Source organism: Heterodontus francisci, chromosome 38 (genome assembly GCF_036365525.1).
Source record: "Heterodontus francisci isolate sHetFra1 chromosome 38, sHetFra1.hap1, whole genome shotgun sequence".
Taxonomy (NCBI): domain Eukaryota; kingdom Metazoa; phylum Chordata; class Chondrichthyes; order Heterodontiformes; family Heterodontidae; genus Heterodontus; species Heterodontus francisci.
Window position 1 is genome coordinate 10,279,023 of NC_090408.1, and position 24,687 is coordinate 10,303,709.

The 24,687-nt window shown below is 43.8% G+C and overlaps 1 protein-coding gene across 5 annotated transcripts in view; it reads left to right on the plus strand.

Moving 5' to 3' along the window:
* Positions 1-24,687, plus strand: part of arnt2 (aryl-hydrocarbon receptor nuclear translocator 2) — a 503,920-nt gene that overhangs the window by 461,069 nt on the left and 18,164 nt on the right. The window contains exon 17 of one of the 5 annotated variants that reach the window (XM_068017716.1): positions 14,968-16,251. The exons of the other annotated variants lie outside the window; for them this stretch is intronic. Coding sequence (XP_067873817.1) covers positions 14,968-15,059 — 92 coding nt within the window. The 3' untranslated portion in view covers positions 15,060-16,251. Of the gene's footprint in view, positions 1-14,967; positions 16,252-24,687 lie in introns of those variants that run through there. 5 annotated transcript variants of the gene reach the window in all.

Below are 24,687 nucleotides of genomic sequence, written 5' to 3' on the forward strand. Positions count from 1 at the left end.
GTGGTTGATAGTGAGGAAGAAAGCTGTAGACTGCAGGAAGATATCAATGAATTGGTCAGGTGGCAGAAAACTGGCAAAAGGAATTCAATCCAGAGAAGTATGAGGTCATGCATTTGGGGAGAACAAACAAGGCAAGGGAATACACAATAAATAGTCAGATTCTGAGAAATGTAGAGGAATTGAGGGACCTTGGAGTGTATGTCTATAGTTCACCCTGAAACTAGCAAGGCAGGTATATAAGGTGGTCAAGAAAACATACAGGATACTTTCATTTATGGACTGAGCTTAGAGTATAAGAGCGGGTGGTTATGTTGGAGCCATATAAAACACAATTTGGACAACAGCTAGAGTACTACAATACAACAAAGTGCTGGAAATATACAGCAGGTCTGGCAGCATCTGTGGAGAGAGAAACAGAGTTAATGGGCAGATTCTTCTGTGTCCATCGCGGCGAGAAAAACGGAGGCCCACCTTTGCAGGCCGCATGTCGCGGAACCACCACAGTCTTCTGTGCAGTGGCTCACTTAAATAGCTGGGGCAAGCCGGTCACACCAACCCCCCACCATTCACGTGGAGGGGGTGGGCTGTCCATCCCAGGCAATTACATCAACAGCCTGTGCGCAGGCGTGACACCATTTTTAAAGGGCTTTCAGCCCTACCAGGAAATTTAAATATTTAAAGATAAATTTTACAAAAATAAATAAAAGCATTTCTTCTGCACCTCTCCCATCCCCAATAACAATAAAATTAATTATTTTCCCTCACCGTTCCCCCCCCCCCCCAAAACACTTACTTTGTCCGTCTGACCTTCCCCCCCCACCGCATCCCCACAAACTGCATAAATTTTAAACTCCAACCCTTCTCACCATCCCCTACACCCTTGATCTTACTTTGACCCCATTCCTCACCCACTCCCTCACTGAGAAACCTACCTCCTCCCCACTCCCCATTAGTGTGGCGCCTTGTTTCCCCAGATGGGGATCCGAAGGCAGGGGAGTGCCAGCCACCTATCCGAAGATCACAGCGGGACATCAGGCGGCAGCATAAGTATCATTTATTCATTCATTTTAATTTATTTAACTATTCAAATGGGGGTCCCGTTGCCAAGCAGTGGGGGGGGCCGCCATGAGGCCTCGCCGTCACCAGTAATATCGGGCCGGACCCACTTGGCGTCTGGGTGCGTGGCGGCCCAGTCCCGGAGGCATCTTCAGGTGCCGCCCCACCACGGAACCTGACGCCTGGGGGAGAATAAAATCCAGCCCCTTATTTCAGGTCCGTGATCTTTCATCAGAACAGGCCTGAAATGTTATCTCTGTTTCTCTTTCCACAGATGCTGCCAGACCCGCTGAGTATTTCCAGCAGTTGCTGTTTTCATTTCAGATTTCCTATATCCGCAGTAGTTTGCTTTTAGCTGGAATACTATGTTGTTCTGGTCACCACATTACAGGAAGGATGTGGTTAAATTAGAGATGTACAGAAGAAATTTACAAGGATGCTGTCAAGAATGGAGAATTTTAGCTATGAGGAAAGATTGGGTGTACTGGGGGCTTCTTTGGATCAGAGGCTAAGGGGAGATTTAATTGAGGTATATAAAATAATGAGGCTTCTGTTAGCAGAGAGATCATTAACCAGGGGCATAGATTTAAAGTAATTGGGAGAAGGATAAGAGGAGAGTTTGGGGAGTAATTTTTTCACCTAGCGGGTGATGGGGCTCTGAAACTCACTGCTTGAAAGGTTGGAGAGGCAGAAACCCTTATCGTATTTTTAAAAAAACACATGGATATATGCTAGAGGTGCTGTGACCTACTGTGTTACGGACCAAGAACTGGAAGGTGAGATGAAACTGGATATGCCCTTTTTGGCTGGCATAGACAAGGTGGGCCAAATGGCCTATTTCTGTGCTGTAAATCTTTCAATGTTTCTACCTCCCACCCTTCTCATTGTCCAAGGTCCCCCCTTGCAAAATTTCCAGCTGAAACACTGATTTTCTTGTACTTTTAATTTACTGTACTTCATTTGTTGTCCACGATGTGGTCTCCTTTACATTGGGGAAACCAAACGCAGATTGGGTGCCCTCTTTGCGCAAACATGTCGTCAAGCTTCCGGTCGCCTGTCATTTTAATTCGCTACCTTGCTCCCACTCAAATCTCTGTGTCCTCAACCTTCTGCAGTGTTCCAAGCCTTCCAGACTCAAAATTGAATTCAACAATTTCAAAATACAAAGAACAGTACAGCACTGGAACAGGCCATTCGGCCCTCCAAGCCTGCACCGATCTTGATGCCTGCCTAAACTAAAACCTTCTGCACTTCCGGGGCCCATATCCCTCTATTCCCATCCTCTTCATGTATTTGTCAAGATGCCTCTTAAACGTCGCTATCGTACCTGCTTCCACCACCTCCCCCGGCAGCAAGTTCCAGGCACTCACCACCCTCTGTGTAAAGAACTTGCCTCGCACATCCCCTCTAAACTTTGCCCCTCTCACCTTAAACCTATGTCCCCTAGTAACTGACACTTCCACCCTGGGAAAAAGCTTCTGACTATCCACTCTGTCTGTGCCACTCATAACTTTGTAAACCTCTATCATGTCGCCCCTCCACCTCCGTCGTTCCTGTGAAAACAATCCGAGTTTATCCAACCTCTCCTCATAGCTAATGCCCTCCAGACCAGGCAACATCCTGGTAAACCTCTTCTGTACCCTCTCCAAAGCTTCCACGTCTTTCTGGTAGTGTGGCGACCAGAATTGCACGCAATATTCTAAGTGTGGCCTAACTAAAGTACTGTACAGCTGCAGCATGACTTACCAATTTTTATACTCTGTGCCCTGACCGATGAAGGCAAGCATGCCGTATGCCTTCTTGACTACCTTATCCACCTGCGTTGCCACATTCAGTGACCTGTGGACCTGTACGCCCAGATCTCTCTGCCTGTCAATACTCCTAAGGGTTCTGCCATTTACTGTATACTTCCCATTGCATTAGACATTCCAAAATGCATTACCTCACATTTGTCCGGATTAAACTCCATCTGCCATTTCTCCGCCCAAGTCTCCAACCGATCTATATTCTGCTGTATCCTCTGACAATCCTCATCACTATCCGCAACTCCACCAACCTTTTTGTCGTCCGCAAACTTACTAATCAGACCAGCTACATTTTCCTCCAAATCATTTATATATACTACAAACAGCAAAGGTCCCAGCACTGATCCCTGCGGAACACTACTAGTCACATCCCTCCATTCAGAAAAGCACCCTTCCACCCTCTGTCTTCTATGACTGAGCCAGTTCTGTATCCATCTTGCCAGCTCACCTCTGATCCAGTGTGACTTCACCTTTTGTGCCAGTCTGCCATGAGGGACCTTATCAAAGGCTTTACTGAAGTCCATATAGATAACATCCACTGCCCTTCCTTCATCAATCATCTTCGTCACTCCCTCAAAAAACTCAATCAAATTAGTGAGACACGACCTCCCCTTCACAAAACCATGCTTCCCCTCGCTAATAAGCTCGTTTGTTTCCAAATGGGAGTAAATCCTGTCCCAAAGAATCCTCTCTAATAATTTCCCTACCACTGACGTAAGGCTCACCGGCCTATAATTTCCTGGATTATCCTTGCTACCCTTCTTAAACAGAGGAACAACATTGGCTAATCTCCAGTCCTCTGGGACCTCACCTGTAGCCAATGAGGATGCAAATATTTCTGTCAAGGCCCCAGCAATTTCTTCCCTTGCCTCCCTCAGTATTCTGGGGTAGATCACATCAGGCCCTGGGGACTTAGCTACCTTAATGCTTTGCAAGACCCAACACCTCCTCATTTTTGATAACGAGATGACTGAGACTATCTACACTCCCTTCCCTAGGTTCATCATCCACCAAGTCCTTCTGTTTGGTGAATACTGATGCAAAGTACTCATTTAGTACCTCGCCCATTTCCTCTGGCTCCACACATAGATTCCCTTCTCTGTCCTTGAGTGGGCCAACCCTTTCCCTAGTTACCCTCTTGCTCTTTATATACGTATAAAAAGCCTTGGGATTTTCCTTAATCCTGTTTGCCAATGACATTTCATGACCCCTTTTAGCCCTCCTGACTCCTTGCTTCCGTTCCTTCCTACTGTCTTTATATTCCTCAAGGGATTCGTCTGTTCCTAGCCTTCCAGCCCTTATGAATGCTTCCTTTTTCTTTTTGACTAGGCTCACAATATCCCTTGTTATCCAAGGTTCCCGAAACTTGCCAAACTTCTCCTTCTTCCTCACAGGAACATGCTGGTCCTGGATTCTAATCAACTGACGTTTGAAAGACTCCCCCATGTCAGATGTTGATCATTACCTCTGCCCTCATATTGTTTCCATTTTCTTTCCTGATGTTGATTTTTTTTTTTGTTCTCAGATTCAAGATTTTGCTGTTCACACTTCCTCTGGGCCCATCTTTTATTTCTTTACTTGTCCTATTACCACTCCCTTTTGCCTTGCACCTCAACCCTTTTGACATCTAATCTCTCCTGCCTTCCATTTATCACAGACCTTTCCTTTTGTTCTTGTTCGCCTTCCCCTTTCCTTGCCACTGTACTTGCTTAAAACCTGTTACATCTCATACTTTTTACAGTTCTGATGAAAGATCATCGACCTGAAGCGTTAACTCTGTTTCGCAGTCCGTAGATGCTGCCAGACCTGCTGAGCATTTCCAGAATATTCTGTTTTTATTTCAGATTTCCAGCATCTGCAGCATTTTGCTTTTGCTAATCTATCATTCGGTCTGCATCAGAAGTGATGATGCTCAGGAGCAAAACACAAGCAGAGAAGGCTAACCCCGTGTGTTCTAAAGCATTTTTACCAGTTTTCAAACATATTAATGAAGCACCCTTTATTTGAAGAGAATATCGAACATCACCTTTTCATTCCTTGCCAGGCAACTGAACTTGTTTTCTTGGCAGGATGATAGCTAACTTCCTTTGGGCAAACAGGATTTCACGACTTCACAGATTATTTACTCATCAGAATTGTTTGGATAGATTTTTTTAAATCTGGCTTGTTGCTACTTGCCCAGAAAATTAATGTGTGAAGCCTGCAGTGCATTGGGATTGTAAATAAATTGTGTTGAATCAAAACAGTAATTATCAAATCATGCGGTTCTATGAATGGATTCTCAGGTGAAACCTTAAGAGTGTCTCCAAAGAAACAAACCATTGAGTTACAAGTATTTGATATTTTAGATCATTTAAGGTTGGCAGCAAGCTATGCAAATTGTTGTGACCGAGGCGGGAGGAGTCACTGTCTTTTCTAGTTCCACTTCTGCACAGGTCACAACATATATTTAAATGTTTACCCAGTTACCGATACGGTTAGTCATAGACTTCACTCTTTATCCCAGAATAAAATACGCCAACTAGGTTTCTTTAATAAACAACAAAATTATCAGTTGGTTATAGAACAACACACAACCAGTAAGGCATTAACACACAGATTGAAATATGAAAGTTCCTTTTACCTTAGCCCCTCACACACAAACACACACACACACAATGGTTAACTAGAAAAAATAGAGATTTTCTTTTTAGAGCTCTGTCACAAAAAAAAGACAAAGGAATACTTTAGCCAAATACTTGCGAATTCTTGACGAGAAAAGAGATGTGGAAATACGTCAGTTGTCCCTTTTTTGGTTTGGCGTCCCAAATATGTTTAGACGGCTGTCACTGGGATCTTTCTCTGGAGCAATTCATTCAGGCGACGTCAAGGATTTATCCAGCAGGTTTTTCCAGCGTCTCAGGAAAAATGCGGCAACAGGGGTTTCAAGCAAGCCTTTCAGGACTGTTACGACCGGGTGAGAAAAGTGTCTAGAGGTGTCTCTCAGCCTTCAACTGGTCTTGTGGCTGTGTGTGATTGAATACTAACACGCCTGCAACTGAAGCTAGTAGCTCTACATGCCAGGGTGAGTGAAGTAACTTGGGATAAGTTAAAAGACTGTGCTTTTAAGACAGATAGGAGAGGAAGTCTGCTTCAGTCCAGGACCATTCTGCTTTCTGCAGGCTCTCAGTTCAAACTGTACAATTCAGAAAAAAAAACAGACTGCCAACAGGTTAGTCATGTGTTTAGTTTAGTTTAGAGATACAGCACTGAAACAGGCCCTTCGGCCCACCGAGTCTGTGCCGACCATCAACCACCCATTTATACTAATCCTACACATCCCCACCTGTCCCTATATTTCCCTAGTACCTACCTATACTAGGGGCAATTTATAATGGCCAAGTTACCTACCAACCTGCAAGTCTTTTGGCTTGTGGGAGGAAACCGGAGCACCCGGAGGAAACCCACGCAGACACAGGGAGAACTTGCAAACTCCACACAGGCAGTACCCAGAATTGAACCCAGGTCGCTGGAGCTGTGAGGCTGCAGTGCTAACCACTGCGCCACTGTGCCGCCCCGCTGTGACTAACTGGTATGACCACGTCTGTTGGTCGATTTTATTGGAGTAGGGGATAGATCCTTTGTTCCAACCACTGTCTATTTACATGCAAAAATGTCTTTACAGCCCCTTGTCACAGGCCTTCTCTTCTTCCCAGCAACAATTTGAAATTTAATGTCTGCGTGGCAAAATTAATGTGCCTTATTCTTGGCAGGGGGCCTGCATGACCAAATGTAGCATCAATTTCTCTATTTCTTACACTCTCTTCTAAGAGCTTCTCAAGGAGATGGAAATGCTGGCAGGCTTTTGAAAGCGATGGAACAGGCTGAGCTGAGGTGACTGCTCTCCTGGCTGGTTTTTAAAACTCCAACTCACTGTCCAAAGCAAAACTGAAAACAATCTCGAGATTCTGACCCCTATAAATTTTAACCTGTCACTTATATATTTTTATTTTATTTAGAGATACAGCACTGAAACAGGCCCTTCGGCCCACCGAGTCTGTGCCGACCAACAACCACCCATTTATACCAACAGTAATCCCATATTCCCTATCACCTAGGGGCAATTTACAACGGCCAATCCACCTATCACCTGCAAGTCTTTTGGATGTGGGAGGAAACCGGAGCACCCGGCGAAAACCCACGCAGACACAGGGAGAACCTGCAAACTCCACACAGGCAGTACCCAGAATCGACCCCGGGTCCCTGGAGCTGTGAGGCTGCGGTGCTAACCACTGCGCCACTGTAAACGTCTACTCCAAGTCAAAAAAGCCCCCTGCTGGGTATTGAGGACAGGTGACTTCCAGTGTATGTTGTTTGCAAACAAGACCTCTCAGTCCTTTCAATGACGCCAATGAAAAAAAAAATCCATGGAATCCTTTTCAGTTTTTCTCAAATAAAACACAAGTCCTCAAAAATGAACAAAAAATGGAAGTACTTGCATAACACCTCCACCCTTGGAGGAATGAAACGCCATTTTTAAATGTGTTTCATTTAAAAGTGTGGGAAAAAACAGATGAAAAAATATTTGAACACATTTTCACACTAATTCTCATTCACTCTTATAAAAGCAAAATACTGCGGATACTGGAAATCTGAAACAAAAGCAAGAAATGCCGGATTCACTCAGCAGGTCTGGCAGCATCTGTGGAAAGAGAAGCAGAGTTAACGTTTCGGGTCAGTGACCCTTCTTCGTTCCGAAGAAGGGTCACTGACCCGAAACGTTAACTCTGCTTCTCTTTCCACAGATGCTGCCAGACCTGCTGAGCGAATCCGGCATTTCTTGTTTTTGTCTCATTCACTCTTTACCTTTAGCAAATACAGTTCTGCTTTGTACCATTTTTGTACTCAGATAGCTCAAAGCAAAGTTAAATTCTGGATAATGCATCTATAATCACATTATTTTGCCCCATAATGTGGATAATCTTTAAGTGATAAGGTTGCAATAGTAAATTCCATCAGAATAGTCTGGCGTTCTGTTTTTTGAATTTTTCCACGAAGACTAGGATGTTATGTTCAGTTTATGCCAGTGTCTCTCTGTAGTCATGGTGGACATAGACCTCACAATGCTTCAGAGCTAATAAGCCTAGGGTTTCTTTTTCAACTGTTAAATATCTTTTTTGGTGTCGATTTAGCTTTTCGGAAAAGTAACCCACTGGCCTTTCAATATCTGAATCTTCATTTTGTAACAGGACTGCACAACCACCCCCCAGCTCACTAGCATCAATTGCTACCTTGAAGGGCTTAGTAAAATTTGGGTGAGCCAACACTGGTTCATTAATTAAAATGGTTTTCAGCCTCTTAAAAGATGCTTGGCACTCTGCTGACCATACCACCTTGGTTAATTTTGTCGCAAACCTGTCAGTGGAGCAGCTATAGTATTTAAATTTGGTACAAACTTGCGGTAGAAACCACACATCCCCAAGAATCTTAGGATTTCTCGCTTAGTCAAGGGGTGGGGAACTCCACCAATGCTTGTACATGTCTTGTTCTTGGCAGCACTTGTCCTTGCCCTACTATATGCCCGAGGTATTTTGGCTTTTGCAAATTCACTTTTGGCAAGGTTTATCACTAAATCAGCCAATTGTAATTTTCTAAACAGAGCTTCTAGTTATTCCAAGTGGTCCTTCCAAGTGTCACTGTATACCAGTACATCATCAAGGTAAACTACATAGTTAGGAACACTGGCTAACACTTGGTTCATTAGTCTCTGAAAAGTGGCTGGGGCAATTTTTAGCCCGAATCGCATCACTCGGCATTGGAAAAGACCGTCTGGTGTGACAAAGGCCGATATTTCCTTAGCTCAGGGTGCTAAAGGAACCTGCAGTATCCCTTCAACATATCTTTTTTTGTAAGAAATGTGGCACTGCCCACTCTCTCATCGACAGTGCTATCAAGCGGCACTTGCTTAGCAATAACCTGCTCAGTGATGCTCAGTTTGGGTTCTGCCAGGGTCATTCAGCACCTGACCTCATTACAGCCTTGGTTCAAACATGGACAAAAGAGCTGAACTCAAGAGGTGAGGTGAGAGTAACTGCCCTTGACATCAAGGCAGCATTTGACCGAGTATGGCATCAAGGAGCCTTAGAAAAACTGAAGTCAATGGGAATCAGGGGGAAAACTCTCCACTGGTTGGAGTCATACCTCACGCAAAGGAAGATGGTTGTGGTTGTTGGAGGTCAATCAATCTGAGCTCCAGGACATCACTGCAGGAGTTCCACAGGGCAGTGTCCTAGGCCCAACCATCTTCAGTGACCTTCCTTCAATCATAAGGTCAGAAGTGGGGACGTTTGCAGATGATTGCACAATGTTCAGCACCATTCGCGACTCCTCAGATACTGAAGCACTCCGTGTAGACTTGCAGCAAGACATCATCCAGGCTTGGGCTGATAAGTGGCAAGTAATATACGCGCGACACAATTGCCAGGCAATGACCACCTCCAACAAGAATCTATCCATTTCCCCTTGACATTCAATTGAATTATGATCACTGAATCCCCCACTATCAGCATCCTAGGGGTTACCATTGACCAGAAACTGAACTGCGGCTACAAGAGCATGTCAGAGGCTCGGAATCCTGCAGTGAGTAACTCACCTCCTGACTCCCCAAAGCCTGTCCACCATCGACAAGGCACAATTCAGGAGTGTGATGGAATACTCTCCACTTGCCTGGATGGGTGCAGCTCCAACAACACTCAACCATCCAGGACAAAGCAGCCTGCTTGATTGTCATCCCATTCACAAACATTCACTCCCTCCACCACTGACGCACAGTGGCAGCAGTGTGTATCATCTACAAGATGCACTTCAGCAACGCACCAAGGGTCCTTAGACAGCACCTTCCAAATCCGCGACCTCTACCAACTAGAAGGACAAGGGCAGCAAATGCATGGGAACACCACCACCTGCAAGTTCCCCTCCAAGTCACACACCATCCTGACTTGGAACTATATCGCCGTTCCTTCACTGTCATTGGGTCAAAATCCTGGAGCTCCCTTCCTAACAGCACTGTGGGTGTACCTACCTTACATGGATTACAGCGGTTCAAGAAGGCAGCTCACCACCACCTTCTCAAGGGCAATTAGGGATGGGCAATAAATGCTGGCCTAGCCAGCGACACCCACATCCCATGAATGAATAAAATAAAATACAGTCTTCCAAGCAAGGAATTGGGTAGGAATCTGCCTTTGTTACTGCATTAACCTTTCTGCAGTCTATGCAGAATCTAGTCAGGTTTAGGCACGAACACCAATGGGGAACTCCAGCTGCTTTGAGTGGGTTCAGTTAGATGGTTTTCCAATATGTATTGAATTTCTGCTTTTACCTGGGTCTGTTTCTCTGGACTTAAGTGATATGGATGCTGTTTTATTAGAAACAATTCCCCTACATCCACATTGTGTGTGGCTAAGGTTGTACATCCTGGCTTATTCCTACAGACTCCTTTAAATGCCGTGAGTAGCCTTGTTAGGTCTTTTCGTTTTTCTGCATATAAATAGGAAAGCTTAGTATCCAGTCTCCCTAACAATTCAGTATTAGCTAACCATAGTAGGAGGTTCAATTTGAGAATTGTCTAGGCTTCCTTCTGCTTCATCCTCACTATCCCTTGCATCCTTCACTGTCCCTACTACCTCACCCACCTGTGCTTGCTTATCCTCCTCATGGGGATGGTATTGTTTTAACATATTGATATGACACAGCCAATTCTTTTTCTGGCGATCTGGGTGTCAATCAAATAATTTATTTTGCCAATTTTTTTGACCACTTTATATGGACCACTGAACCGTGCTCTCAGCGGTTCACCCTGTAAAGGCAGTAATACTAACACCTTATCCCCTCGTTGAAATGTTCGAGTCTTGGCATGCTTGTCTGCCCATTTCTTCATGGTTGTTTGGGAAGCTTTAAGGTGTTCCTGATCCACTTTGCAGGCTCTCGTGAGCCGTTCCCGGAACATGGATACATAACCTAGCACAGAAGATTCATCCCTCTGTTCTAAAAAATCTTTTGTTAATTAGTTTTAAAAATGGAAGTACTTTCGTAACAAAATAAGTAATTGTAACAGTGAATTGAGTCTTCAAGCACCTTAAAAATAGATCTATGCACCAACAATTTTAATTTTTAACAATCTTACTTTATCACTCTGGTTCCTCAAAGAGTATATAGGATTAGCTTGTCTGTTATTAGTGTAAAGAACCTTGCTTCATATTTAGATTTAAAAAACTGTCTTCTGGTCTGTTAAGTTAGAATAGACCTATTAAACTTTCATGAATCATATTCAGAGACTGCTCAGTACTCGAGTATCTCTTGCAGTGTGCTCAGTAGCAGTATATAAGTGATCAGGGAATGATAAAAGAAGAGAAACATTGGGCTGGATTTTAAAAGCCTCAGCAGCGAGCTCAAAAATTGGCACCAAAGAGCTGCTACATTTAAATAGCCAGCGCAACCCCCCACCCCCAATCTCATGGAGGGGACGGGCTCTCCATCCCTGGCAATGGCATCAGTTGCCTGTGCACAGGTGCTGGCACCATTTTTAAAGGTCAATTTGAATTTTTAAAGATCCCCCACCCCCTGGCTAAAAAGTTATTAAATAAATTTCTAACACCCCTTACCCACCCCCCCCCCCAATAACAACTACATTAACTATTTGCCCCCCCTCCCCCAAACAACACTTACCTTTTAACTCTGACCTTCCCCCCACCCCCCGACCCAGACACACAAAGTTTAAAGTTCACCCCTTCCCACCATCCCCTTCACCCATTATGTTTATTTGGCCCCACCCGCAGTAAAAATATGAACTCCTCCCCCCTCCCCACCACTGTCATGTAGTCTTTCCCCGGACGGGGAATTGAAGGCGCGGAATTGCCGGCCGCAGGGCCAAAGATCGCAGCGGGCCCAGAAGATTGAAGGTAAGTTCATGTAAATTTATGTATGTCATTAATTTAAATATTGAAATCCAGGTCCCGTCACCCAGCGGCAGGGGGGCTGCCACGGAGCCTCACCACCACTTGGAGGATCGGTCCATGTCCTGCTGGCATCAGCCTCCATGCCGGAATGCTGCCGGCCCCATCTTTTGACCCCCCCACCCCCGCCGCTATGGAGCCCAAAGTCAAGGGCTTGGTAAAATCCATCCCATTGTGTTGGCAGAACTCATAGAATGATACAGCACTGAAGGTAGACATTCAGCCCATCGTGCCTGATCAGCTCATTAAAAGAGCTATCCAATTAGTCGCACTCCTCTAGTCTTTCCCGGTAGCCCTGCCTGCTTTTTCCCCTGCAAGTATTTATCCAATTCCCTTTTAAAAGTTACTATTGAATCTGCTTCCACTGCCCATTCAGGCAGTGCATTCCAGATCACCAAAACTCACTGCATAAAAAATATTCTCCTCATCTCTCCTCTGGTTCTTTTGCTGATTACCTTAAATCTGTGTCCTCTAGGTACTGACCCTCCTGCCAGTAGAAACAGTTTCTTCCTATGTACTGTTATCAAAGCCCCTCATAATCTTGAACACCTTTATTAAATCTCTCAGCCTACATTCCTCTCATGAGAACAATCCCTGCTACTCTAATTTCTCCACACAACTGATGTCCCTAATTCCTGGTACCATTCTAGCAAATCTCTCCTGCACACTCTCCAAGCAGTCTTCTCAACTTGTCCTGCCACCTTCAAAGATTTGTATCTGTTAACCCTCAAGCATCTGTTCCTGCATTTCTTTCAAAATTGTACTAAGTATTTTTTGGAGCGAAAGGACACTGCTGGAGTTCTATGAACACTGTACTAGTTTTCAATGTGGAAAATTTATCAATATTCTCAATTGGTATTTCATTCATACTCATTCCTTCAACCTGTGCAAACAAATAGGAGTTTCTGTCACTAGATGGATAAAGCAATCATAGGTTTTCTATCCCTTTTAATAATGTAAACCTAGGATTGCCATTTTGGTCAAATGACCTTTCCCCATTCTGTTGTAAATTCATTGCTCTGAATCTCCAATTCATGTCACAATTCTTTGGCTGTCAGTAAACACAAAAATAAGTTTGTTTTCATCATGCATTGCTTTTTCTGTTTGATGTTGTATTAAACTGTTTTAAAATTGTAACACAGCCTACAATCTTTTTCATTTTTTGATGCGCTTTTTTATTTGCTCATTGATGCTCAGTTTAGGTTCCTCCAGGACCACTCTGCTCCAGACCTCATTAGAACTTTGGTCCAGGCTTGGATAAAAGAGCTGAATTCCAGAGGGGAGGTGAGAGTGACTGTCCTTGACATCAAGGCAGCATTTGACCAAGTGTGGCATCAAGGAGTGCTAGTAAAATTGAAGTTGATGGGAATCAACGAGAAAACTCTCTACTGGCTTGAGTTATACTAAGCACAAAGGAAGATGGTTGTGGTTGTTGGAGGCCAATCATGTCAGCCCCAGCACATCACTGCAGGAGTTTCTCAAGGCAGTGTGTTAGACCCAACCATCTTCAGCTGCTTCATTAATGACCTTCCCTCCATCATAAGGTCAGAAGTGCGATGTTTGCTGATGTTTGCAGTTTTCAATTCCATTCTCAACTCCTCAGATATTAAAGCTGTCCGTGCCTGCTTGATAGTAAGACTTGCATTTATATAGCGTTTTTCATGATCACCTGACCTCTTAAAGTACTTTACAGCCAATGAAGTACTTTTTAAGTGTAGTCACTGTTTTAATGTAGGAAAAGCAGCAAGACCTGAAAAACAACCTGAACAATAAAATAAAAGCAAAATACTGTGGATGCTGGAAATCTGAAATAAAACCTGAACAGGCTTGGCTGATAAGTTGCATGTGACATTAGTGCCACACAACTGCCAGGCAATGATCATTTCCAACAAGAGAAAGTCAAACCACCACCCTTTGACATTCAGTGGCATTACCAACTGGATCAACCACATAAACACTGTGGCTACAAGAGCAAGTCCGAAGCTGGATATTCTGCGTCAAGTGACTCACCTGGCTTCTCAAAGCCTTTCCACTACCTACATGGCACAAGTTAGGAGTGCGATGGAATGCCTTCCGCTAACCAGGATGAGTACAGCTCCAACAACACTCGAAGCTTGACAGCATCCAGGACAGGTCAGCCTGCTTGATTGGCACCCCATGCAGAATCTTCAACATTCACTCCCTCCACCATTGGTGTAACATGGCTGCAGTGTGTACCATCTACAAGATGTGCTGCAGCAACTCACCAAAGCTTCTTTGACAACACCTACCAAGTGCACAACCTCTACCACTTAGAAGGACAAGAGCAGCAGGCGCACAGGACCACCACCACCTCCAAGCCACATCTAGACTGCAGCTGTTTAAGAAGGTGGCTCACCACTACCTTCTCACGGGCATTTAGGGATGGACAATAAATGCCAGCTTTTGTCAGCAATGCACACATCCTGTGAATGAATTTTAAAAAATGAGTACTCAGTTGTTTTACTCATTTGATATTCACCACATATCAGTATTACCTCCCTGAAACCTATATCAGGTGATACGATTTGCGTTGATTCCTCTTTGGCCAGCTCCCGAGTCTTAAAACTTGCATTGAATGTCATTGATCTTTATTCTTGAATGATATCTATCATAGAAGTACTTACCCAATTTCCTTTTAATAATTACTATTGAACCCTTTCAGGCAGTGCATTCCAACAACTTGCTAAGTTTAAAAAGAAATTCCTCATGTTGCCTCTTTTTTTGCCAATTACCTTAAATCTGTGCCCTCGCTAGCAGCCCTCTATCAAAATCCTTCATAATTTTGTACGCCTCTATTAAATCTTCCCTTCATCTTCTCTGTTCGACTGAGGCAGGAGGAGTGCACTGTCTTTGCTAGTTCCATTTCTCCACAGGTCACAACATCTGTTTAAATGTTTACCCAGTTACTGATACAGCCAATCATATACTGTATTTTTTATCCCAGAATAAAATACACCAATCAGGTTTCTTTAAACAACAAAATTATCAGTTTATTATAAAAAAAAGACTTAACCAGTAATGAAGCAATGCATTAACACACAGATTTAAATATGAAAGTTCCCTTTTTAAAAATTCTCCTATTATACTCACAGGCACACACTGGAAAACATACAGAAATTCACTCTGCAGAGCTCTGTTACAAAAAAAAGAGACAGAAAAATTACTTTGGCCAAATACTTACTAATGCTTGACGAAAAAAGAAAGAAGATATGGAAGGAGGTCAAGTGACAGAGCGATTGGACATCCATAGTGAAGAGGAGGCAGTTGGGACCAGAAAACTGGAAATTGTCAAAATGACGTAGGGCGTCAGAAGAGTCACGGATGTAGGGGGGAAGAGAGTGGACCAGCGGAACTGGACTGGAAGGAAGTCAGTTGTCCCTTTTTTTCGTCTGGCATCCAGGTATACGGAGACGGGTCACTGGGACTGTTTCAAAAGCAGTCTGTTCTGGAGATGTCGAGAATTATTCTAGTAGACTTTCTAGGGGAAATGTGGCATCATGGTTTTTCCGCCAGCACACACTTGAATCGCAGGATTTTTTTTCAGCTCCTCAGAAGCTATATAGCACCGGGTTTTTTTTCTCTTCTACACTGGATCTTGGTAAGATTTCTTCAAAAAGCTAGAGAAGGAGGTGAGCTGGGTGATTTCTTTTTCCTTGGCAGGAAAACGCCAACTGTCTTCAAACAGTTCACACCAATACTAACTGAAAACAATGTCCAAACCCCAAACAGAGAGTCAACCTCCTGACCTCCATAAACCTTGACACGTGGCTCCCCTATCACCATTTTTCCCCAAGTCACCAAGGATTCTGCTGTTTTCTGAGCCCAAATCACAGGTGGCCTTCAGTACAGGTGGCTTTCAAACATCTTGTCCTGTCGGTGAACTTGGTTAAAAAAATACATCCATGGAATCTTTTCAGTTAAAACACAAGTCCTCAAAAAATAAAAATATTAAGAATAATGGAAGCACTTTCGTAGCATAATACAACAATCCCAGCTTCTCTAGTCTCTTCACTAACTGAAGTCCCTCATCCCTGATACCATTCTAGTAAATGTCCTCTAAGGCCTTCGGAAAGAATGATGCCCAGAATTAGCCAAATACTCCAGCTGGGGCCTAACCAGTGTTTTATAAAAGTTCAACTTAACTTCCTTACTTTTGTACTCTGTGTCTCTATTTATAAAGCATGCTTTTTTAACGACCTTCTCAACTTTTCCTGCCACCTTCAAAGTCTTTTCTTTTGGGCCTCCTTATCTCGAGAGACAATGGATACGCGCCTGGAGGTGGTCAGTGGTTTGTGAAGCAGCGCCTGGAGTGGCTATAAAGGCCAATTCTGGAGTAACAGGCTCTTCCACAGGTGCTGCAGAGAAATTTGTTTGTTGGGGCTGTTGCACAGTTGGCTCTCCCCTTGCGCCTCTGTCTTTTTTCCTGCCAACTACTAAGTCTCTTCGACTCGCCACAATTTAGCCCTGTCTTTATGGCTGCCCGCCAGCTCTGGCGAATGCTGGCAACTGACTCCCACGACTTGTGATCAATGTCACACGATTTCATGTCGCGTTTGCAGACGTCTTTATAACGGAGACATGGACGGCCGGTGGGTCTGATACCAGTATTGTGTACATATACCCTCAGGTCTTTCTGTTCATGCACCCATTTTAATATTGCCCCAATTAGTTTCTATTGCCTCCCCGCATTCCTACCAAAATGAATCACTTCACATATCATTGTATTAAATTAAATCAATGGAAAAGAAAATCAGGCAATGTGTATCAGCCATGATCTAATTGAATAGCGGAGCTGAATGACCTACTGCTGTTCCGATAACAGGTAACTGATCTGCTACCACAACTTAAATATTGTCCTCTACATATTATACCTGGCAAAGGGAAGTAGGCTTTGTTATGAAAATGCTTCTATTTTTAAATTTTGTTTATTTGACGACTCGTATTTTAGAATTATGAACATTGGTTCATTTGGGAAAACTGAAAAGATTCCATGGATTTTTTTTACACAAGGGTCACCGAGAGGTCTTGTTTAAAAATAAACCTTTACTGGATGTCACATGCCTTAAGCTCAATAAACAACAGAAACTTTGGTGACTTGGGGAAGATGTTTACCGAGAAGTGACATGTCAAGATTTATGGTGGTCAGGAGGTTTTGCTTTTGGGATATTGTTTTGGTTCATTTGGGGTGTGGACTGTTGTTGAAAGCAATTGGTTTTGTAGCCTGCTGAAAAACACCCAGCTCCTCTTTTTCTACTTCTGAAAATGCCCTGCGAGTCCCGTGTGTGAGAGCTAAAACCCCTGATGCCGCATTTACAATGGCCTGAGATACTCCTGGAAGGTCTGCCAGATTAATTCTAGACGCTGCCTGAAAACAACTGCTCCGGAAATGATCCCAGTGACCCGTCTACATGTACTCGGATGCCAGACTGTATGCCATTTTTGGGACACAACATATCTTATCCTTTTTTCTTCAAGAATTAGCAAGCATTTGGCCAAAGTTTTTTTTTTTGTCCTTTTTTTGTAAAGGACCTCCGCAAAGAAAGTTTCTTTATTTTTTCTCATTAACCAGTGTGTGTGCGTTGGGTATTGAAAAAGGGAACTTTCATGTTTTAATCTGTGTGTTAATGCTTTGCTTTGTTACTGGATAAATCTTGTTTTATAATAAACTGATAATTTTGTTGTTTATTAAAGAAACCTGGTTTGATGTATTTTTTTCTGGGATAAAGTGTAGAGTCTATGATTGATCGATAACTGGGTAAACATTTACATATATGTTGTGACCTGTGAAGAAGTGGAACTAGAAAGACAGCGCACTCTTCCCACCACGGTCAATACAGCTTCTTTTCAGCTATGTCTGATCCACAAAAAAAAGTATAATTACCACCTTAGAAACCTCCTCCAATCCTGAGCATAATAATTAAAGGAGTCGTCAGTGATTCCATCCAGCAGCTAGAGCCTGATCATCAGTCCAATCAGAGCCAGCCAGTACTGCTCTGCTCCAGACCTCAGACCCTTGATTCGGACCTGGATGCAAGAGCTGAATATCAGAAGAAAATTAAGAATAAAAACTAAAGCAAAATGCAGCAGATGCTGGAAATCTGAAATAAAAACAGAAACTGCTGGAAATATTCAGGTCAGGCAATATCTGTGGAAAGAGGAGCAGAGTTAATGTTTCAGATCAATAACCTTTCATCATGCTATGGTGTTTCAAGTGCTCATCTAAATACTTCTTAAATGTTGTGAGGGTTCCTGCCTCTACCACCTCTTCAGGCAGTGTGTTCCCGATTCCAACCACCCTGTGGGTGAAACAATTTTTCCTCAAATCCCCTCTAACCCTCCTGCCCCTTACCTTAAATCTATGCCTCCTGATTATTGACCCCTCCGCGAAGGAAAAAAGTTTCTTCCCATCTAACCTATCAATGCCCCTCATAATTTTGTAAACCTCAATCTGGTCCCCCTCAGCCTTCTCTGCTCTAAGGAAACCAACCCTAGCCAATCCAGTCTCTCTTCATAGCTGAAATGTTCCAGCCCAGACAACATCCTGGTGAATTTCCTCGGCACCCTCTCCAGTGCAATCACATCCTTCCTATAGTGTGGTGCCCAGAACTGTACACAGTACTCCAGCTGTGGCCTAACTAGCATTTTATACAGCTCCATCATAACCTCCCTGCTCTTATATTCTATGCCTCGGCTATGAAAGGCAAGTATCCCATATGCCTTCCTAACCACCTTATCTACCTGTGCTGCTGTCTTCAGTGATCTATAGACAAGTACACCAAGGTCCCTCTGACCTTCTGTACTTCCTATGGTCCTACCACCCATTGTATATCCCCTTGCCTTGTTAGTCCTCCCAAAATGCATCACCTCACATTTCTCAGGATTAAATTCCATTTGCCACTGCTCTGCTCATCTTACCAGCCCATCTCGATGGCCCATCCCAAATCTAAGGCTTTCCTCGTCACTATTTACACCACCACCAATTTTCGTCATTTGTGAACTTACTGATCATACCTCCTATATTCACGTCTTAATCATTAATGTACACTACAAACAGCAAGGGTCCCAGCACCAATCCCTGTGGTAATAAAAACAAGAAATGCTGGAACCACTCAGCAGGTCTGGCAGCATCTGTGGAAAGAGAAGCAGAGTTAACGTTTCGGGTCAGTGACCCTTCATCGGAACTGACAAATATTAGAAAAGTCACAGGTTATAAGCAAGTGACGTGGGGGTGGGGCAAGAGATAACAAAGGAAGTCTAGATTGGACCAGGCCACATAGCTGACCAAAAGGTCACGGAGCAAAGGCAAACAATATGTTAATGGTGTGTTGAAAGACAAAGCATTAGTACAGATTAGCTGTTAATACGCTGAATATTGAACAGCAGCAAGTGCAAACCTGAAAAAAAACAGTGGGTAAGCAAACTGAACAAACTAAGATGAAATGAAAAAAATGCAAAAAAAAGATTGTAAAAAAATATAAAAAAGAATGTAAAAAAAAAGGAAGAAAAAATAACTAAAAATGAAAGTAAAATGGGGGGCTGTCATGCTCTGAAATTATTGAACTCAATGTTCAGTCTGGCAGGCTGTAGTGTGCCTAATCAGTAGATGAGATGCTGTTCCTCGAGCTTGCGTTGATGTTCACTGGAACACTGCAGCAAGCCCAGGACAGAGATGTGAGCATGAGAGCAGGGGGGAGTGTTGAAATGGCAAGCAACCGGAAGCTCAGGGTCCTGCTTGCGGACTGAGCGGAGGTGTTCCGCAAAGCGGTCACCCAGTCTGCGTTTGGTCTCCCCAATGTAGAGGAGACCACACTGTGAGCAGCGAATACAGTATACTACATTGAAAGAAGTACAAGTAAATCGCTGCTTCACCTGAAAGGAGTGTTTGGGGCCTGGGATAGTTAGGAGAGAGGAGGTAAATGGGCAGGTATTACACCTCCTGCGATTGCAGGGGAAGGTGCCCTGGGACGGGGACGAGGTGGTGGGGGTAATGGAGGAGTGGACCAGGGTGTTGCGGAGGGAACGATCCCTTCGGAATGCTGACGGGAAGGGAGGGGAAGATGCGACTGGTAGTGGCATCACGCTGGAGGTGGCGGAAATGGCGGAGGATAATCCTTTGGATATGGAGGCTGGTGGGGTGAAAGATGAGGACAAGGGGAACCCTGTCACGGTTCTGGGAGGAAGGGGTGAGGGTAGAGGTGTGGGGAATGGGCCGGACACGGTTGAGGGCCCTGTCAACCACAGTGGGGGTAAATCCTCGGTTGAGGAAAAAGGAGGTCATATCAGAAGCACCGTCATGGAAGGTAGCATCATCAGAGCAGATGCGTCGGAGACGGAGAAACTGGGAGAATGGAATGGAGTCCTTACAGGAGGTAGGGTGTGAAGAAGTGTAGTCGAGGTAGATGTGGGAGTCGGTGGGCTTATAATGGATATTAGTAGACAACCTATCCCCAGAGATGGAGACAGAGAAGTCGAGGAAGGGAAGGGAAGTGTCAGAGATGGACCATGTAAAGGTGAGAGAAGGGTGGAAATTGGAAGCAAAGTTGATAAAGTTTTCCAGTTCAGGGCGGGAGCAGGAAACAGCACCGATACAGTCATCGATGTACCGGTGGGGGGGTACATCAGGGGGCCCGAGTAGGACTGGAACAAAGAATGCTCGACATATCCCACAAAAAGACAGGCATAACTAGGACCCATGCGGGTACCCATAGCAACACCTTTTACTTGAAGGAAGTGCGTGGAGTTGAAGGAGTAGTTGTTCAATGTGAGAACAAGTTCAGCCAGGCGGAGGAGGGTGGTGGTGGATGGGAACTGGTTGGGCCTCTGTTCCAGGAAGAAGCGGAGAGCCCTCAAACCATCCTGGTGGGGGATGGAGGTGTAGAGCGATTGGACGTCCATCCCTGTGGTCCCCGTTACCAATCCCTGTGGTCACAGGTTTCCACTTGCAAAAACAACCCTCGACCATTACCCTCTGCCTCCTGCCACCAAGCCAATTTTGGATCCAATTTGCCAAATTGCCCTGGATCCCATGGGCTCTGACCTTCTTGACCAATCTCCCATGCGGGACCTTATCAAAAGCCTTACTGAAGTCCATGTAGACTTCATCAACTGCTTTACCCTCATCTACACATCTAGTCAGCGCCTCGAAAAATTCAATCAAGTTAGTTATACACGATCTCCCCCTGACAAAGCCATGCTGACTATCCCTGATTAATCCCTGCCCCTCCAAGTGGAGATTAATCCTGTCTCTCAGAATTTTTTCCAATAGTTTCCCAACCACTGATGTTAGACTCACCGGCCTATAATTACCTGGTTTATCCCTGTTACCTTCTTGAATAATGGTACCACATTCGCTGTCCTCCAGTCCTCTGGTACCTCTCCTGTGGCCAGAGAGGATTTGAAAATTTGGGTCAGAGCCCAGGCTCTCTCCTCCCTTGCCTTACATAACAGCCTGGGATACATCTGATCTGGGTCTGGGGATTTATCCACTTTTAAACCCACTAAAACAGCTAATACTTCCTCCCTTTCAATGCTAATATGTTCAAGTATATCACAATCCCCCTCCCTGATCTCTACACCTACATCGTCCTTCTCCATAGTGAACACAGATGAAAAGTAATCATTTAAAACCTCACCTATGTCCTCCGGCTCCACGCACAGATTGCCACTTTGGTCCCTAATGGGCCCTACTCTTTCACTGGTTATCCTCTTCCCCTTAATGTACTTATAAAACGCCTTAGGATTTTCCTTTATCTTGCCCACCAGTGTTTTTTCGTGTCCCCACTTCGCTGTCCTAATTACTTTTTTAAATACCCCCTCCACTTTCTATTCTCCTCTGTGGCCTCCTCTGTTTTCAGCGCTCCGAATCTGCCATAAGCCTCCTTTTTTTTTCAGAACCAATTCTCTCTCCCTTGACATCCAGGGTTCCCTGGACTTGTTGGTCCTACCCTTCACTTTAACGGGTACATGTTGGCTCTGAACTCTCACTATTTCCTCTTTGAATGACTCCCACTGGTCTGATGTAGACTTTCCTACAAGTAGCCGCTCCCAGTCCACTTTGGCCAGAGTTTTATCATATAGAAATCGGCCTTCCCCCAATTCAGTACCTTTATTTCCGATCCGTCTTTGCCCTTTTCCATAAACTACCTTAAATCTTAGAGTTATGGTCACTTCCCCCAAAATGCTCTCCCACTGACACTTCTACCACTTGTCCAGCTTCATTACCTAGGATTAGGTCCAGTAGTGCCCCTTGTAGGACTTTCTACGTACTGGCTCAAAAAACTCTCCTGTATGCATTTTAAGAATTCTGCCCCCTTTAAGCCCTTTCTTTGTGCTAAAAAGCAAATGTATTGGAGCACAGGGCGTCAAGATGGTTTTCGCCTGAAATTAGAGTTTCTCATCTCTTTTTTAGGACTGATTATAATTCGGATGTCTTGACCCTAAGCTCTGGAATTCCTTCCCTGCACCTCTCTACTCCTTTAAGATGCTCTTTAAAACCTACCATTTTGACCATACTTTTAGCCACCTGGCCTAATAACCCCTTTGTCTCCAGATTGATTTTGATCTAGGTTATTTCTTGTGAAGTATTTTAGTACATTAAGGGCTCTATATGAATGCACGTTGTTGTTGTAGCCTGCATGGGAAGAATTAAGAGAAGGAAGAAAGTAGGAATACCTACATTGCAGTCCTCGGTACGCTTTCAACTTATTCAGACTCCACATTATGAAGCTCCATTACTCCTTCCCAACTGTCGTCTTACTAACTTGGCATAGTTTCCTCTTTCAACTGAGGAGGGAATGCAGAACAAGGCATTGGCAGAGAAGGGAAATCATGTGACTCGTGAGAGTAACACAAAATGGAAACTCTTAAGAGAAACATTGCCTTCTGACATTCTTTCTTTGGATGATTGCCTCATTTATAGGTGGAGAATGTATGGCATTGAAACAATATCATCAAAGATTGGTTATCTTTTTCTTCCCAGGCTTATGAGATCTGGGTTTAACATTAAGTTTTTACATATGTGAGTTTTTATGAAGAGGGCTTTTGTGAAATGTGGGCTTGTTCAACACAAAATTATTAATAGTCTTGGAAGAAAGTGCAACAAGTACAAAATTTGATCCCTGTAACATCGTTTTGATATAATGCTTCTGTGCATTGGACTTTACTGAATTCAGGGGCTTTGAACACTTTTCATTTTGTTCTTATTGATTGAGTTGAGCTGTGGGAATTTTTTTGTGTTCAACTTGAGTGAGTCAGACTGGTCTCTCATCTAAATTGTTTGTCAAGTTAGGTCATGTTAGAAGCACAAAGAAAGAAGTATTTGGATTTATTTATCATATGCCATCAAAACCTCTCAAAACACAATTCATTAATTACTTTTGGACTACAGTGACTATGGGGGAACTACAGTTACTGCTTTATTAATGTGAGAATTGAAAAATTAAAATTGCATAATTAGATCTGCCTGTTAACAAAAGGGAAAACTAAGCATATGCATGGTCTTGCTAAGTTACTGAGTGCTGTGTTAGCATTGTCCCAATCACACGCTGAATGTTCAGGGACTGTGCATCATGAAATAAGTACAGTGTAACACATACTGTACTACCAAAGTACCTATTTCAAACTTTTGCAGTTTGCAGGTCTGCTTTAATCATGTGTTCAATATTAAGCCTTAACCAAATGAACTTAAAAATCTCCAATTTATGTTGATGATGAAGTTAGTTTAGTTTAGTTTAGAGATACAGCACTGAAACAGGCCCTTCGGCCCACCGAGTCTGTGCCGACCAGCAACCACCCATTTATACTAATCTTACACTAATCCCATATTCCTATCACATCCTCACCTGTCCCTATATTTCCCTACCACCTACCTATACTAGGGGCAATTTAGAATGGCCAATTTACCTACCAACCTGTAAGTCTTTAGGCTGTGGGAGGAAACCGGAGCACCCGGAGAAAACCCACGCAGACACAGGGAGAACTTGCAAACTCCACACAGGCAGTACCCAGAATTGAACCCGGGTCACTGGAGCTGTGAGGCTGCGGTCCTAACCACTGCGCCACTGTGCCAGATAGTATGGGATTGCTAAATAAATTTGGTGCTGAGCCACATAAGGAATTGGTAGGACAGGTGACCTGAAGTTTGGTCAAAGAAGTAGGTTTTAAGAAGCGGAGAGAGCAGCAAAGAGGTTTAGGGAGGGAATTCCAGAGAATAGAGCCTCAGCAGCTGAAGGCACTGCTGGCAGTGGTAGAACAATGAAAATCGGGGATGCATAAGAGGCCAGAATTGGAGGGGTGCAGAAATCACAGAGGGCTGGAGGAAATTGAAGAGATAGGGAGAGGTGAGGCCAATGAGGGATTTGAAGTAGGAATGAGACAGAAACCAATAAAACGCTCAAAATATTTTTGAAATTCCTTTCAGACAGCATGTTTCTTCTTCAGCTGATTATACACAGGTAATAAATAACTTTATCATAACAGTTTCGTTGTTACCTGTATTGCCTGAACCAGATTTTTAAAATTTCTGCAATGTTAAATTTATCTAGTTGTTCTGAAGCAATGGGATAACCCCAGGAGTGTCAGTCATTTGAAATGGTCAGAATTGCTGACAGCCTAGGATGCCTCATCAAGGAAAGGATTGCTTCCCGTCATTGTTGGTCCCTAGATATTGAGTTAATCAAACAAGGAGTGATATGTTGCTTGCTCATCATTTTAAGGATGGACCAAACTGGACCCCCTGGTAATCAATTGCTCAGCAAGTAACTATAATATAATGTACATGAGCTGTTGCTGAGTAGGTTTTGTATATCGACTTT